General features: G+C 53.4%; 4 protein-coding genes across 6 annotated transcripts; 2 read left to right on the top strand and 2 right to left on the bottom strand.

Annotated features, from left to right (window-relative positions):
* Positions 1-2,177: 2,177 nt before the first annotated feature.
* AAFC00_001817 (uncharacterized protein) lies at positions 2,178-3,380 on the bottom strand (the record flags this gene model as incomplete). The annotated part of the gene is made up of 1 exon (XM_069341057.1): positions 2,178-3,380. One exon carries the CDS (start codon positions 3,378-3,380, stop codon positions 2,178-2,180), a length of 1,203 nt encoding a protein of 400 aa, XP_069204568.1.
* Positions 3,381-4,544: 1,164 nt separating this feature from the next.
* Positions 4,545-7,790, bottom strand: AAFC00_001816 (uncharacterized protein; the record flags this gene model as incomplete). Of its 3 annotated transcripts, none has more annotated exons than XM_069347711.1 (7): positions 4,545-4,918; positions 4,979-5,870; positions 5,921-6,513; positions 6,567-6,733; positions 6,794-7,086; positions 7,149-7,450; positions 7,625-7,790. In XM_069347711.1, the coding sequence occupies 7 exons, from the start codon at positions 7,788-7,790 to the stop codon at positions 4,545-4,547; spliced, it is 2,787 nt and encodes a 928-aa protein (XP_069204565.1). The 3 variants fall into 3 exon arrangements, with proteins under 3 accessions (XP_069204565.1, XP_069204566.1, XP_069204567.1); XM_069341055.1 differs by having other exon boundaries at positions 5,057-5,870; XM_069341056.1 differs by having other exon boundaries at positions 4,545-5,870.
* Positions 7,791-11,321: 3,531 nt separating this feature from the next.
* Positions 11,322-14,596, top strand: AAFC00_001815 (uncharacterized protein; the record flags this gene model as incomplete). Its single annotated transcript, XM_069341054.1, has 2 exons — positions 11,322-11,485; positions 11,566-14,596. The coding sequence occupies 2 exons, from the start codon at positions 11,322-11,324 to the stop codon at positions 14,594-14,596; spliced, it is 3,195 nt and encodes a 1,064-aa protein (XP_069204564.1).
* Positions 14,597-15,459: 863 nt separating this feature from the next.
* AAFC00_001814 (uncharacterized protein) lies at positions 15,460-16,281 on the top strand (the record flags this gene model as incomplete). The annotated part of the gene is made up of 2 exons (XM_069341053.1): positions 15,460-15,628; positions 15,863-16,281. 2 exons carry the CDS (start codon positions 15,460-15,462, stop codon positions 16,279-16,281), a joined length of 588 nt encoding a protein of 195 aa, XP_069204563.1.
* Between the last annotated feature and the right edge of the window lie 641 nt (positions 16,282-16,922).

Genomic DNA, 16,922 nt, shown 5'->3' with positions numbered 1-16,922 from the left:
GCCTGCTCCTGGGGCGGCATGGCCTCCCATCTCTTCTCGATGTTGGCAAGGGTAGGGTTGGAGATGGCGTGTGCCTGGCGGAACTGGTTCAGGCGAGCGGCGGCAGCAGGAGTGGACTGGCGAAGAGCACCGGCCGAGCTGGCAGCGCGGAACACGGAGCTGCGAAGCATTGCGATGTGGATTTTTTTATGGTTCCCTCTCTGACGGAGCGGAGTAATAGATGCTAGAGGAGTGTAAGAGGCAGAGGCAGACGAAGTAACAGATGGGCCGGGGACGACGACAAAGCGTACACTGCGACTGAGGATTGGGAGGTGGTGGTGGTGGATCAATGGCTCGTTGCGTCAGGGCAGGGTGGGAAGTTGTTGGCTGCGTGTAGATTTGAGGTTCGAATTGAAAGCTGCGCTACTGGCTCTGCCCGGCTGACACCGACCCGCTGATTGGCCGCTTCCTTTTCTGTCAGCTGAGTGCCTTTCCCGGGCCCTGCCTGCTTCTGCAGTTCTGTCTTTGGGGCGCGCTAGGACTGCAGGTTACAGCACCTTATATTCGACTACACTTCAGTACTCGTCCAGTCCGACTTACGATATAGGTAAACAGTGTGTATGTGTGTGGGCGTGTGTATGTTGATGCTCATACACGTCTTGGCCCCTTTTCTTTTCTTTTCTTTTCTTTTCTTTTCTTTTCTTTTCTTTTCTTTTCTTTCACCCACTTCATGCTGCTAATCCATCGTAAATGATTTTCCTTGTTCTTTTTGTCCTGTCTCTGCGACACTGATGCGTCTTTACCCAGCTCTGCTTCTTCCAGTCTGCGTAGAGCCATACTAGAACATGAATCCATCGCAAATCCTTCTACCTTCAGTCCACCGGTCTAGGGCCTCTCCAAAGCTTGTGTTCGGCCTCTTCCTCAAACGATGATTCGGAATCGCTGTCCACATCGCTGTAATCCTCACTCCCGTCGCTGTCGCTGAGCTGAGGCACGTCCAGCTCACTGTTCACACCTGGTCCATCAACAAGAGCGACGCGAACCACATCCACAACAACCAATCGCCTGCAAGTCTGACCGTGGCGAGCAGAATAGCGAGACCGAGCAGTCGAAGACCCGTCTTCCACCGTCTGTGGTCCTCTATAGACGAAATCATCGTAGTTCTGATTGCAGTAGTCTCTGAAGATATGAAGCGCGTAAGCCTGCGCTCTATGCTGTGAATAGAACGCTGCTGGAGGCACGCAGGGACTTGAGCTGTTGTCCAGCACTTGCATTTGTACCAGGTAGATTTTGGATTGTTGTTTTTTCTGCTGGTCTTCTTCGTTGGAGCTGCTGCTGTTCTCGTCGGATTCTGATTCGCTTCTGTCTGCTTCCGATGTTTCGCTTCCAGGCCATCGATCCTCTTGAGTGCTTGCTTCAACGCCGTCATCGACAGCAAGTGTAGTAGTACCAGTGGTATAATCTCCAACAGGACGAGCCCCACAGGTCGAAGTATCATCTGCCATATTTACCCGCACACTTTAGTCCTCTAATTCTTCTCTTGCATAGAAGAACAAGAAAATGAAGACGCAGCGATCGGAACCAGCGAATAGCTTAGATTGCTCAAGTCTGGAGTTGCCAGTCTCCAACCGCATGCAAACAGAGAAGGAACCAGGAGTACGAAAAAGCGACCAGAACTCCACGCATTAGGAAGTAGCGATTCGCGAACAAGGTATGAGCGTGGCGGCAGTAGCACCAGCAGCGGGAGGAGCACTGCAGAAAGCACACCCTTCTCACACTTCAAAGTACCTACTTTCTCTCCCGGAAGGAAGGGGAAGCAAAGTGGCAGTATGGAAAGGACTCGTACCTCACCTAAAGTACATTTTCGAGAAAGTGTTGCGCAAAAAGTGAAAGTGCAGACCACCCCTGTATTGTCTAAGGTACATTATTCATCCTCACTTATCTCGACGACTATGAAGATAACAAAGATAGTGAAGGTGAATGGACTGGCTAGGCGAGGGAAGCGAGAGCAGGGTATATCGGACACTGGGCTAGTGGGCTGGGTGGCTGGTGCAGCAGAATAAAACGCTGAAGAGAAACGAGAGCGACAACTACGACAGAGATAGATGGACGAAACAGCAGAGACGGACATATGAAGAAAAGAGACTCGAGGCTTCGGATTACTACGTCCCTCTTGTTTTTTTGTCTCGTTCAAAGTCTTATACAGTGATGCTCTCTTCGAGCCCGCGTCTCAGCCCTTCACACACTTGCTCGAAGCCACCGACGACATCACTGCATTCCCTAGCGCACCATCTCTCGTCCAGCTTCTTGTCCCAACCTTCCTTTTCCAGCTTCCATTGCGCCTGCTCGGCCAGATCGCTCTCTAGTCTGAGCTGCGTGACCATGGTGTGCGTGCTCCGTAGGTGGCGCGCTGCGCTGCTCGTCGCTTGTTTGCCCATTTGGAGAGAGTCTGTCAGGCTGGCTAGCGTGCGCAGCAGGTCTGTCGTCTCTCGATCGAACTTGGCGAGGCCTTGTAGGGTGCGAGGGTCTGGAGTTGGCAGGTTTTGTAGCAGCTGCAGCATCTCCGGAATCACTTCTCCTATAGTTGCCATGTCTAGTGGTGTGGCAAGACCAAAGGGAGCGAATAACGACGAAGACAGAGAGGAAAGAAGCTTTGTTTGCTGGATGAGATGTGAGGATAGACTGTTGGTCGAGGTTGTCAGGCGCTGCGTGTGATTTTCTAGAGTCGACTGTGACGAGAGGTTCTGCAGTGACGACAAGGCCGCCGCGACGACATCATCCTCGGACCGGGGAGGAGGAGGAGGGGGAGGAGGATTAGCGAGCTTCGAGATTGCTTTCATCGCGTCTTCCATCTCGATGGAAAAGATACTCGTGGGCGAGTCTGGCTCCTGGTCTCGAGACATGGGTCTTGAGAAGTTCCGTTGCCCTTGTTGTTTGCTCTGCGGCCGTGACAGCGAAGACTGTACATGTGGCGGGGTTGATCCTCGCAATGCGACATCGACGCCGCTGTCTCTGGCACCGTCTTCTTGTACAGAGGGTTGTGTTTCTCGCTTGTGCTGCTCGTCACGGTACGAATCGTCACCCCCCGCGGCATCCTCGTCCATGTCTCCGTCTGCATCTGCTTCTTCCTCGTCCTCGTCGGCGAACTCTAACTCGTCCGCAAGGTTGCCGCCGCCGCTTCCTCCATTGTTATGGTCGATGTGGTCGAGTTGGGTATTCAATTCATGCAAGCCCTGGGAGTATCGTGAGGAATTGGACAGGCGGTGACCAGAGTAACTCGAACGGGCAGTGTTGGGAGAAGGGTTGTCCGAGTACGAAGAGGAGCGGCGTCGTCGATTCACATGTTGTGACTCTATGCTGGGGATGTATTGCCGGATTGGACTGAGAGGCGGTGATGACATTTTGGAAGTGTCGTTGTGTTCGGATTGGCAAATGTCAGATGGCTCCCTTTGGACGCAGGTGGCCAGCTTGATACAGCGATTAGTTTTTGGTACGGAGTGTACCTGCGTGCAACTGCTGTAATTATTGCTTTAACCCAAGGCAAGGTGCAGTAAGCTCCACCACTGTGGACACACCGACTGGCAGGTACGGTGCGGGTACAGTCCACTTTTGGCTTTCCGGGTCTGGCGTGGTCGATTTACTCCCGCAGTGTTAGGACATCGACCAAAGCAGATAAGGTATGCAGTCGTCTCTTTATGCTATCTGGTATTTAGTTTATTGCACGTACTCGAGCTTGACTGTTTCCTGCCACCAATAATATTGTGAAATCAAGTTCATGTCATCCAGTTCCAAGGTACAAGTACAAGTGCAGCAGTAGCAAGACAGAAAGGGCTACCCACCCCCCTAAGGTACGGCAGGCTAAGGTACTTTGCGGCAAAGGTGCATTTACCTTTATTACCGGACGCCCAACTTGTGACAGTACGGGGTACCTTGGGTTACTCTTTGTGCAGCACCCAATAGCGGGCACAGGCCAATGCGGCTCAGTGAAACAGAACCCTTACTACGTGCTCATACTGCAAGACACTTTCGAGACACTGTATAGGTACTTGGACAGTATTGACTGTCACACATCCATCTTAAGCATCCCTCTCACTTGCGAGGTACTTGTGAACCAGACTTGAGACCTCACTGATCACATGACACTCTGCAACACCGGGGTCAGGGGCCGTTGTGAGAGGATCAAAACAGGTACGAAATGTGTGTGAAAAGAAGTCTACTCACAAGGTAACGAAAAGAGACAGCGAGAGGAGAAAAGCAGCATGCACACAATGAGTGTTGTCGGAATCTCGTAAACTACCTTGTAGAGATTCCACATTTGATCCCATTCCCTTCCCACCTTTGCATCGCCCATGATCCCCGTGCCTTTGACAGTCCTTGCACTTTCCGCCTTTGACCATGCGCCGACCCTGGTAATCCACCGAAATAAGACCCTTGCCCACCCTCATGTCTGCGCAAAAAAAAGGTACGTGGTATAATCCCCAACGCCTACACAGATCATGACATACCCTTCAACTCCATGTCAACACTAAATCCCCGTGAACCCTCCTCTTCTTCATTATTCCAGCCTAGTCGTCGTGCTCTACATCAGCCGCGCCGGAGGGGCTCTTCCACCTCTTCCTCCAGAAGCGGAGCCCGCGTAATCGGCTGCGACTCCTACTCTGCCTCAGATTCCGGTGACCTTCTAGATGCATGCCGTCTTCACCCTCGATGCTACCCTCGGGTTTGCCTAGTGCATGTGGCTGCATCGCCGCGCGTTCGGCCTCATGAAGGGCAAGGATATCGGGCGCCGATAACGTTTGTCGCTTGTCTGAGCCGGACGTGGGTGGACGAAGGAAAGCATCACTGGCATGGGCCCGGTTCGGCTCCATCGGTGCCTCAGCACTGCCCGGCGGTTCGGGCTCGTTGATCGACGAGGCTTTGGTGGAGGGTGATTGCGGTCCTGCTGACGTTAGGATCGTGTTGGAAGTAGCATTGCTGCGTAATGACGGCAATGACGAACCGCCGCACTGGCTAGGCTGCGAGGAGGATCTGGGGTACCGCTTGATTGGGGAAGGTGTGTTATTCGGACTCGTCGCACCTTGCTTGTTCTGTGGAGTCTGACTCCGCACCAATATAGTAGTAAGCGAGGCATCCGCACTTCCACGTCGCGCTCCGTCCGGTCCAGGGCTGTCCAAGCGTGAGAAGCTGTTGAGCTGCAGCGTTTCCAGTTGCTCCAGTGCTGCATCTTTCGAAGACCTTCGAGAGCCGCTGTGTTGATGAGCATAAGGTCCAAATGGTCCGTGAAAGCTGCCACTGTGGGAAGTCTTCCTATGCCCTCGTGAAGTCCCGGTGGAAGCCAACGATAGATTACGTAGACGTCGTTCACTAGTCGTGAGGGCATCGCCATGTGTTCGAGAGCTCGAGTCCATGGGAGTCTTAGGCCGAGGGTCTTCTGATTGAGGCGACTTTGACGGATCGACAAAATTGTCGCGCTCGACTAATAGAGGGGGCAATCCTTCGACCTCGTGCTCGAGATCACTGTCATCAGTAGAAGACAATGCTGCTGTAGCTGTCGATGGCCCAGCCTCTTGGTTGATGAAAGAGCGCAAGTCTTTGCTCCTTCGTGACTTCTCAACGTCAATCTTCCTCTCCCACACCAAACGGTTAGCACCCATCTCCTTGATACCGAACGACATTGCGGGCAGTATGTGCGTCATGCCTTCAAACAACGGGCCGGCGAATATGTTCATGAAGCCGATCTGTGACTCGGCCATCTTGATCACGTCGTCCCTGTCTGGAGGACCTCCGAAGAGACAGGTAGGAAGGTCGAGTTCCTTTTCCATTGCACCTTGGTTGGAGAATTCATCGGTCAGTATCGCAGCCCATTGTGCGGCAATGTCATATTTTCGAGCCTGAAAGCGATTAGCGTCAAGAGCCTCGAATGGAGGCTGGAGTCACATACCACGTTGCTGATGTCGGCACATTTGATCAAGAGACCGCAGCAAAGGTCCCTTGTTTCTTCCAGTGCTTTGGGCGTCCAGCCATCAATCGCGTTATCACTGGCGGCCAGTCTGCCCTGGAGATTGCCCATATCCACCATGTATTTGAAGTGAAGACCCATGTCCGTGGCGAGGATCGAGTTGATCATAAGCTTGCGCATTGCCGTATCGGCGAATGCCCCGGGCCAAAAGCGCCGAAGGATTTGCGAATAGGCAGCGCAGTGAAAGGCCTCCAGGACGGAGCGGTCATTATATAGCTGAGCAAGGGGCGCATTTAAAGCGACTAGGAAGGCATTGTTGACGCCAGGATGACCGACGTCGTGGCCGATGGCGGACACGAGCAGTGTCAGGGCATCAAAAGGTGTAAGAAGGGTTGCAACAGGTGCAAGATTAGTTCGATCGGCGTACTCGCCATCTGGATAAGGTGGGAGAAGACCGATTTTGAGGAGAAAGTAGAAAGTGGCCTGAAGAACATCCACAATGTGACGAAAGTTGTGGTAGAGGACAAAGTCATTATAGGCTTTTCTACAAGCCATTAGGAAGGTCGTAAGATCATCTGAGCAGATTCGAATTAGTGCGACGCCAAGTAAGAGACATGTGAATACGTACCAGTGGACATGCGCCATCTCTCGAGCTCAGGCATCTGCAAGGCGTGTTTGAGCATGACAAGAGCAGCATAGAGAAGCTCATCGGCGTCGAAGTCGTGTGCGGAAAAGGCCCACACGCCGACGGCGCTTTCGATGACGCGTTTCCTGTCAGGCTCGATACTCAAGTTACTGCGGACATAGGTCAGTTGTCTCGATTGGAGAAGGTGAGGGGAGAAAAAAAGGGCGCACCTGTTATCAATGCTCTCTCCAGCGGCCTCAGGGTTACAGATGCCGCTCAACAAACCAGAGACCATGATCTCCCGAAGGTAAGCATAGGGTCGCTCGTCATCGATTCCAACCCAAGAACGCTTTCGGTTTCGTTTTGAAATAGCAGAGCTGGCTGCTTCACGTGCTACCTCCTTGGCTCGCCTATATGAATGCACCGCTAGAGCCCTGACCCTTTCGATATTGAGAGGTGAAGGGACGACATCGACGGCGCCAGCATCGAGGTATCTGAGTGTGCGTGACGGCTCGGTCACCGGCTGGACTGGAGGTTAGTGAAGGCTCGAAACATGAGGCTGGAAGAACGCGCAACGGGACTCACATCTAGTCCGCTCTGGGGCACTGCTATGGGAATCACAAGCCTCGATCGTGCATGCTGCTGGATCTCCGAGGCCATATAAAGCAACAGAGGCATACCGTACAGATCGTTGGGCTCGTTCTTCTCCACATTGTTCCGCCGCGTAGTGGTGGGTGAGGGTGGACGAGTGTCTAACGAGGATTTTCGTCGGCGGACCTCATCCTCGATGGGGATGTCGAGCAGGACGACAATGGGTGTCGGACTATGCGATTCGTCGAGCTTGGCGACACTGGCCAGACAAGACATGCCATCGGAACATATGTGCGCTGCCCACGGTCAATTGAGAGAGCGTGGGAAAGGGAAAAGACAAGACGGGCATGACATGGCATGGCATGGCACACCAAGGAGTCAAGGGATCTCCCTAGAGTCCAGCAGTAGCAAGACAAGAGCAGCAGCAGCAGCAGCAGCACGCAGCAGAAGCATCAGGGACGAATGCTTACCTTGGCCAAAAGCCGATAGTATGGTATGGATATTGTGCGCTGCATCTTCGTCTCCAAGACAATGTAAACCCTCCTTTTCGGCACGCTCCAGTGATTCAGCAGTGAGGAAACCCGTCGCTCTTGCTCGTCTATCCAGATAGAGGACTACACAGGAGCTGTTGTCCATGCTCGGTGAAGCTGCGCTGCGGCATGCGCAGGTGATATTGAATATGTTGTTCCTATTGTTCCCTCGACGAGTACAGTACGCGCAATCAAGCCTGGTGCATTGCGCGAAGATGCGCCCACAACCAGCGACAGCACTAGTGGTGGTCACAGACCCGGCGCATAAACTGGGCCTGGGTCTACAGGGCTCGGTCGCCGGAGGGGGGATTGGAGGAATCGTGTGGCCGCCGCAAGGGCACAGCTAGGCAATCAGAGGGCGAGAGATGTGTTCGATGATGGAGACTCGAGGAATGCAGCAGCTGAATTGTCGAGGTACCACGACGCAGTCCAGTACCAGGGCTTGGCCGGAAACGGTCACGTTCAACAGAGAGGGACGGTTTGCGGTGGAGAAGGGCCGGGCGGTTGGCCGGTCGGGGTGAGAGAAATACAGCGGTAGAAGAAGAAGAACAGGGTAGACGGAGGCGTGAATGTGCGACAAGATGACGATGGCAGAAGATGCGACTCGGACGGGGGATGTTGCATGGAAGGAAAGAGGCAGCACGATGATGTCTCCCCGTCTGTGACTCTCCGAGAGTGCCTGTGTCCGTCTGGCTGTCTCTCGATCTTGCTCTGTCCTGTCAGATGTCTGGATGCGCCGCCGTGTGTTTTCACACAGATCAGGTTGGGATGCGGATTCGGATGCGATGTGGGCAGAATGGGAGAATGAGAATGAAACGGGGCTGCGGGTCAAAGACGCGATATCATGGGCCTCGTCGGTCTAGTAACGACTTCAATGATTAGTGCAACAGTCACATTGTCGCAAGCAACATCCTCGAGATCGGAGGGGGGAATAGTGCTGCCAAGCCGCGCGGCCAGGATTATTCCTGGAGAAAAGCAGACACAAGGGTAAATGGTAGGGTAGGTATGGTACTGTAATTATTCCTTTCATTTGCACGCTTGGGGTCGGTAAGCTATCTACTCGCAGGGTGCTGTTATGCCTATTGCACAGCTTATAGTATTTGTTTCGCAGTCGAAGGCCTCGAGAAGCTTCACATTGACGATGATCATTCGCATTCGCATCTAACACATACACCCAAGTCGCGCTCTCGGACACCTTGGCATCTTTCGTCGGCTAAATGCGAGGAATACACTGGGACACATGCATTGTCGAGGGAGAGAAGATAGAGAGATACACTGCTGCTTTCTCAAACGCCCCTCGTCCCGAGACCCTGCTGTGCGTGGGCTGCGACATGACTTTCAGGGACGAAGAGGGGGCGCGTGTAGATACAAAAACACATGATTATGCGATCAGGGTTGCTTCCATTCACGTTCGAGAAGGACCTGGGGTAAAGAGTAAGATGTGATTCGTGATCCTCGCATATTGAATGACGTTGTGGTTGCGGAGCCACTCTTTGCGGTCATTGGTCGCTGGCTCGTTGCGCCAGATCTATAGTTGCGCTCCAGCCCTGGTGGTTCCAATAGTCGATAACTCAGCATTGCCGCGGCGCGGTGATCAGTCTCAGCGGTGGTGGGACGAGCGGCAAATCATACTATAAAAGCTGTTGGACCAATGTTATTTTGCTGCAACCAGTTGATCCAACGGCTCGCTGACGCACTAATTCGGCCAGTATGTTTTACATATCTGTGCTTCCTTCGCTGCGTATTAGTGGGGCATAATAACAGGACAATAGCTGAAGCACTATCGAGACTTGCGGGCTAGTCGAAATCGCGAGTAGTGACACGTTCGTGACAACGCCAATTGTCGTTTTAGCTGGCTGCTTATGCTCCAACCGATACCTGATATGTTGCTCATCTAACGACTCAGCGCGTGCGGGTCAATACGAGGATGCCTGAGTGACGCGTAGACGGCAGGACAGAAATTGGCAAAGGAGAGAAGAGTTGAATGTGAGTAGATACCTTACCTACAGTAGGTAGTGCAGCACCGTACAGTACCTAGCGCAGTGCGGGTGTGGGGGTGTGTAAGAAACCCACTATGCTGCTCATTGGTGCATTTTCAAGCGCTTTCGCGAGAGCCCCATTTACTATTTTCACAGACGTTAGAGCTAGGTAAGGTAGTAACATCACTTTACGACGCGCGCGTTAGTGAAGGATGGCGTGTCAGGTGTACGGAGCTTAATCCGATACCTTACTCACAGCGAGGTAATTGAGGTACCTTACTCTTCCCTACGTTCTCTTACTGTATACTGTATGTCAGTCTACAGCACAGCACACTTGAATCTCCAGGAATCATTGTCTAGTAGACACTAAAGACAAGCCGGCCCCCTTAGCATCGGTCTGTTATTGCACTGAGATTGCATGCTTACCTTACCCACCTGCATGTGGCTAGACCCAGATGACGTCCATGATCAAACCCGTGATCCCGATACGGCTGTGTGCTGAGCCTCATATATCATCGGGATCAGGCTTGTGATTCGAATGCTCACTCGAGAAAGACCTTGTGGTTAAGACTCGGTGAATACAGAGCAAGTATAGATACTGGTCACCACTGCTGCTGAAGTACGAGGACCGTACTTGTACGGGTTCTGTTCGAAGTGGACGAAGGAACTCGGACTCCTTGATTGCATAGTGCTACGCCCTATTTGGATCTATAGATAAGACACTGTACTAGAGGGCACCACATACTGCGTGCCTTGCTGCGCTGCAAGATAGAGCCTCGCTTGTACGAAGGTATAGTAGGCACGGTACAGTGACGAAGGGCAAGGTACTGTAACAGGTGGGTAACACCAAGTGGGATGTGCAGCTGCACACCTTCCGGTTCCTGCGGCGCTGCCAGGTCTGAGGTGCGCCAAAGGACAAATGATGAGGCTGGGCGAAAGCTGGCAGCTGCCCTTTGGCCTTTGCCCCTCCTTCCCCACACGATCGACAACACTGTGCTGCGTGACTGTGTCCTGCTCTCATATCGACGAGTATCGAACCCCGTTCCTGCCTCACTCGTACTCTACACTACGATATACATTAAAACATTAGACCACCATATACATACTGTCCGATAGATGAGCCATCTTGCTTGTCGACAGGGATTCTTCTGCAGATAAAATACCTCATAATCAACCAGTGCTGCAAACGGCCTTCACCAGAGGCAGTTACTCCCGATAACTCCGTCATCCACCCCCCTCGAGCCTCCAGAAGCAGCGAGAACACCAGCGGGGTCACAAGGAGCGGTCCCGCCTGGGTTACGGGTAAGTGATTCTTTTGTCTGGTCCAGAGACTGCTGTGTCTTGCGTTGTCCAAGATGAAACATCATCCACATCGTCCTCGTCGTCCCGCTGACTGTGACACAGTCGCTGCCTCCCGCATACCATCAACATCGCCCCACCTTCACCTTCACCGCCTCTCTCTTTCCGTCCCCGCGCCTTACTTCTCTGCCCTCCTTTATACTCGACCGTATCTGTGATAGTCTTTACTAGACGTTGAAATCTTCGAACAAGCTGACCTCTGCTGCTTCGTCGAGTTTGCCTCCGGCGACTTACCGCCCTCTTCATCCGCTGCCTTGCGTCATCGCAGGGCTCGCTCGTGTCAAGACCCGCGCGTGTGAATGCCATCAGTCAACGATCCAGCTTTTAACGAAGAGGATACGCCGGACGACCTCAGAAGTCTCAAAACAACAAAGAAGAAGGGGAAAAAGAAGGGGAGCAAGCAGAAAGTCGTCGACGAGTACAAGGACTCGTCTTCGGAGGAGCCAAAGCTCTCGCCAGAGCTGTCAGTTCTGTCTTTGTCTTGACCTCGCTCTTGCTGTTCAGATGGAAATCTGTAGCCCAACGTACTGACGTCTGCACCAGTCCTCCGCTCCTGGCAAACGTCGATCCCTCACCGCCGCCATCGCGCTCGCTTTCCTCTTCCCCTTCTCCCGCCTCTGGGCCCGAACACCAACCTGAGCCCGAGCCCGAGCCGGCATCCGAGGCCGAGCCTGGGCTTAGAACTGAGTCTGACTCCCAGCTCCCATCTCCCACACTACAAGCGCATGGTCGAGAGCCTGGGTATCAGTATGGAAACCGTCTGAATGGTCCCTATGGCCAACTTACGGCGGCGCGACATGGCCTTTCGCCTCAAGCACTCTCGCCAGCCTTCATCGGAGTAGCCGTGGGCGAAGACAGAGATGCGAGCCAATCTCCTACCCAATTGCCATTGGCTTTCAATGTTCTTCAGAATGTTCCCTCGCTGTCGTCATCACCCCAAGGCGGTATACCCCTGCCTCCAAGCGCTCCCCGCCTCCAAACTCATTCTATGAGTCCGCCGTTTCAATCTGCTCTACCTTCCAAGGAGAGGAAAGCATCGGTGAACTCGCATCCCGCGAGGACTGTTCCTTTCTACACCCCCCCGCCTCCTCATATGCCGCAACGCCATTTCACGAGACGTCCAGACATGGATTTCACATCGCCTGTCCAAGCCGATGTCATCACGGCAGGATCCAAGGGCTATTACTGTGGCTTTGATACTCTTGAGATGGCTGGTGTCGGGACCTCCTCCGTCGCGGTCAACGTTGTCTTGGTTGGAACGCCGGGTGGCCTTGACGTATACAGATTGCTGCGCCAAAGGACCGATGTAGTCGGACGTCTTGAGGGCCTTAGGGGCGCAGTCATTGATGCCAAAATCCTCCCCTGGTCGGAACGATACGATCCGTCTTCCACGAAACGTCCACTTGTCATGTGCGTCCTTCATGGACCTGCGGACGGCGCGACTAATGACGGTATCGCGCGTGATCGGATTGACCAGACTACTCCTGACGCCTCTTCACTTCAGACGACGGTGGAGATATATTCACTCGCCACCTCCGAGCTCATATGCTGTCTTTACAAGTCGCCCATAGTCGATGCTCCCCCGAATCCTTCACTTTCTTCGATCGGCAATCTTAGGATCGCGGCCGAGGGTCGATTCATCACTGTCACCGCTGGAGCAAGTGGAGAAGTTTTTTTATTCGCCGCGTACGTCAATCCAGCTTCTGACGATGCGCTTCCCTTTCGATGCGTTGCAAAGTTCTGGACTGCCACAAATGCGCAGGGTGTGTTGCCCACCGATGCCAATGCCGCAACTCGTGAAGCTCCCAATACTGCCGAGACTAAGATTCCAGTCGTGGCTCTCAGTCCGCGTTGGTTGGCTATCAGACCTCCTTTGTTGTCTTCGGCACAGATCTCGGCCCAAGGAACTCCACTGCTGTCGCCTCGCAATCCCGATCCACCTGGGGTTTCGGCCCATGTTTCCCCACCTCCTCCCTCAGTGACTTGTGAAGTGGATGCACCTTTCAGCAATACATTGTTCGATCGTGTAGCCAAACAGGCAACGCAAGAGTTGAGGAAGGGAGCACAATGGGTGGGCGAGCAAGGCAAGCAGGCATGGAATGCATATTGGAGGCGCTCTTCTCCGACTCAGAGTGATGCCATTCACCAAAACTTGCAAAGCCCACCGCAAACGGATACGACGGTTTTTCCGCCAACCCACGCACAGAGCAACGATCCGCATCCCATACTTGTCGAGCCCGCATCGGTGTCGATCATCGATCTAAAGAAAATGTTGGACTATGAAGAGAGCCCAGCCAAAGGCGCTCTGACACCGATCAGCACATTCTGTCTGCCCGATGGATGTTCTTTCATGTCCTTCGCTCCTGGCGGACTGGCCTTGCTCGCAACAAATCAGGTCGGAGATGCGTCGACCATATGGGATCTTTCCCAGATTACGAATGGTAGAAGCTGCGCGCCCTTCTCTTCTACATCGGATTTTGGGTCGCCATATGTGTCCATGGCAGCTCGCTTCACTCGACAGACGCCATCCGTTGTACTCGAGGTCGCATGGTCAGCTCACGGGCAGAGGTTGGCGCTTCTGACGCTGAAGGGTACTATTCACTTGCACGAAGTGCCATTGCCGAGCTCCCGCTCTTCGTTGACGCATAACGGCGGTGCCCTCTCGCCCTCGTTCGTAGGCATTCCGTCGCCCGGCTCCTCTCCACAGGGGGACGCCTCGCTGCCTAGCTTCGTCAACAGCGTCCGAGCCCGTTTCCAGACGTTCCCCGGGATCACTCTGCGTGCTCCAGCGAACACCAACTCGATCGGCAACACAGTAAGCAGTGCCTCGGCCTATGCACGCCACACTGGTCGGAAGGCATTCAAACAGGGAGTCAACATGGCCACGGATACGGCGCTGAAAATTCGACATCATGAAGAGACGAAGATAAGGCTACAGCCCAAGCAGCGCACGTTGCGACCTGGGTGCCTGCGTTGGCTCAATGGACGTGAAAGTGGACTCATCGCTACCGTGTTTGACGGACAGGTCAAGTTGCACACGGTCAAGAGTAACCACTACGTGCAAGGCAAGCGGACTGCACTGTATCTCACTGCGAGCAGAAGACCGGTGAGTGAGAGCGCGCTGCACTCGATAGGTGGAGATGGGAAACGTGGTGAGGAGTCTCCAGCCGCTTGCGCTCGTGCTGGGCCACACGGTTTCTGGGCTCTCAATAAGAACAGTACGATCAGGCGAGCAAGTCTCGGAGCGATTCGAGGGGCTGAGCCTGTCGTCCCAGACAAGGACACGAGTCCAGTCTATCTACCGTTTCATCGTGTTTCTCATGTCAACCTTTATTCTTTCGACTCGCCAACTCTTCGCAAGGGCAACAAGGCTACCAAGGCTCCCACCAGTCCCGGGTTTGGTTCGGATGATTGGGTATTTGGACTTCCATTGGCTCCGACAACCAAGATCACTTGTCAGACTGGAGAGACAGAGGACGATGCTGATCACGATCTGGCACATGGCAACATGCAGGATCTTTTGGGGGATAGTCATCGCCCTACACAGAGTGAAGTGGATTCGCTCTCCTTTTGAGCATGAGTTGGGCGACGCAGGATACAGAGATTGTGACCAATTCGCACCATGGGATGGCGCAATCGTCATTTCCTCTATTGCGTTTTGTCTTTGACATGATGATTTTGTCAGGTCGGGTTTTGGTTTGTTGAATGCAGGGATGGGGGATATATGCATCGGGCGTTTTGAGTGTCGCGTTCAATTAGAGATTCTTTCTTCAACGCATAGCTAGATACCACAACACAGATATGTTCATAGTCAGAACGAAGGCAACTTCAGCTACACGTTGCCAAACGTACATTGAACTGTACTTTCTCCCACACATGAGCATAGATGATCGATTAGGACGTGTCGTCCTTTTGCTTACTTGCATCAACACACAAGGGTAGACAAATGGAGGAATCACAAGAAGAGATATCGGTATACTGTATGAGTCGATCCGTGCCACGAGTGACCGACTCGAAAGAAGATGTGCTGACCCATGACGCCGAAGTCGAAATACATAGACAGGGTCGCCCCGTACACATTTCCCAGGAACTAGTGTATTTCCGCCGGCTCCAACTCCAAATAATCTCTCCATACAGCAACACCGACAACTACGAAAGTCACCACACCTTGCCATCCACAATCGCGAAGAATCGACTCCGCACACCGTCACTACCGCTATATTGGACTTTGGCAACTCCAATCAAGAAAGACTACACACCTCAGACCGCAAGAAGAAGAAGAGAGGAGAAATATAACAGGAGCAATCCAGAGACAGACGATCCTATCCGACTTTGCCCTCGGCCTAGGAGCCCGCCATCGCACATCACTGCACCCACCAGCGTACCAAATCCAGCACTCACACATAGAGACAAAAACATAAAAGAAACCAAGAAATAATGACGTCCGTCCGCCCAATGACGCCCATGGATCTCTTGAGTTTCAACCCGTGCAACCTGGACCACCTCACGGAAACGTATAATATCGGGTTTTACCTCGAGTATTTCTCCAAGTGGCCTGAGCTGTGTATGGTTATTGAGGGCAGGGAGGGCGAGGTGGAGGGGTATAGTGAGTTTTTCTCCTTTCTTTTCTGTTTCCTGTTTTTGGTGGTTGGTGAGTCGGCTTGGGATGGAATGGGGACGTAAAGGTAGAGAAAGCGAAGATAAACCGTCAACTGCAGAAGACAGCAGCAGCGACAAGCGTAGCAAGACGGGACTCCCAGCACCCCCATCACCTCACTGGTACCAAGCCACTACACACCACAAACCAATCTAGATGTCCAACAACTCACCCAGTCCACAGTCCTCGGCAAAGTCGAATCCTCCCCCTACCCGGCGCCGCGAGAACCCTACGACCCAGGCCACTCGATCTACACGTCCAAATTCCCCAACTACCTGCCCTGGCACGCGCACATAACCTGCCTGACCGTCTCGCCCTCGGCCCGTCGCCTAGGCCACGCGACCCGGCTTTCCTCTGCGCTCGAACAAGCCGGCGAGCGCGAAAACGCCTGGTTCGTGGATTTGTTCGTCAGAGTCGAGAACACGGCTGCTATCGATTTGTATCGCAAGATGGGCTATTCGGTGTACAGACGCATTACGGATTATTACAATGATGGCAGTGATGCGTTTGACATGCGCAAGCCGCTGTCGAGGGATGTCAAGAGGCAGACGGTTAGGGAGAATGGAGAGGAGGTTAGGGTTGATCCGGGGGAGGTTTGGTGATTCCTTTTTTCTCGACGTCTTCCTTTTCTTCTTGATGAGATGGTGGGCGGTGGGCGAGGGAATCTTTGGGACTCGATCTGGAGTGGGGGGTGGGGTTCATGGCATACGGGATTGAGCTGTGCCACATTCTCCTGCTCCGAGAGAAACCCGACCAGCTCAGCTCAGCTCAGCGTAGCTCAAAAGAACGCAGCCATATCCCACGCCAACAGAGTGCATCTCCCTCTTCTCACCCCCTGCACAACAGCAAGACGTTGCACAAGGAGATCACCAAGACGGGCCAGGGTCATCGTCCATCAACGCCCCGGTCGAGGTCACGTTCGAACCTCCCACCGACTGTGATGGTATTGGATGGACACAGGACACTAGTTATGACGCGGTGGCATATCGGGACACGAGAGTATCTTCGTCTGTTGACCATGGATACCCACGACGATCTGGGCGTAGAAGGGCTACATGGAATCAGTCGAGGGTGATGCTCAAGGAGGACTATGTCTGGGCACGTTGGAGGCCATCGTGGATCCCTGCCGCTGCAGCATAGGGAAACCCATGGGTCTCGACACAAGGTATACGTGATAGAGGACTCTGCCGGTCAGGCCAGATGGTGTCTAGTGTTGCACATGAGAGCTGGGACACATGGATCC

Source organism: Neodothiora populina (genome assembly GCF_041146345.1).
Source record: "Neodothiora populina strain CPC 39397 chromosome Unknown canker_contig_13, whole genome shotgun sequence".
Lineage (NCBI taxonomy): Eukaryota > Fungi > Ascomycota > Dothideomycetes > Dothideales > Dothioraceae > Neodothiora > Neodothiora populina.
Note: the sequence above shows the minus strand (reverse complement) of the source record. Positions and strands in the feature narration are given on the sequence as shown.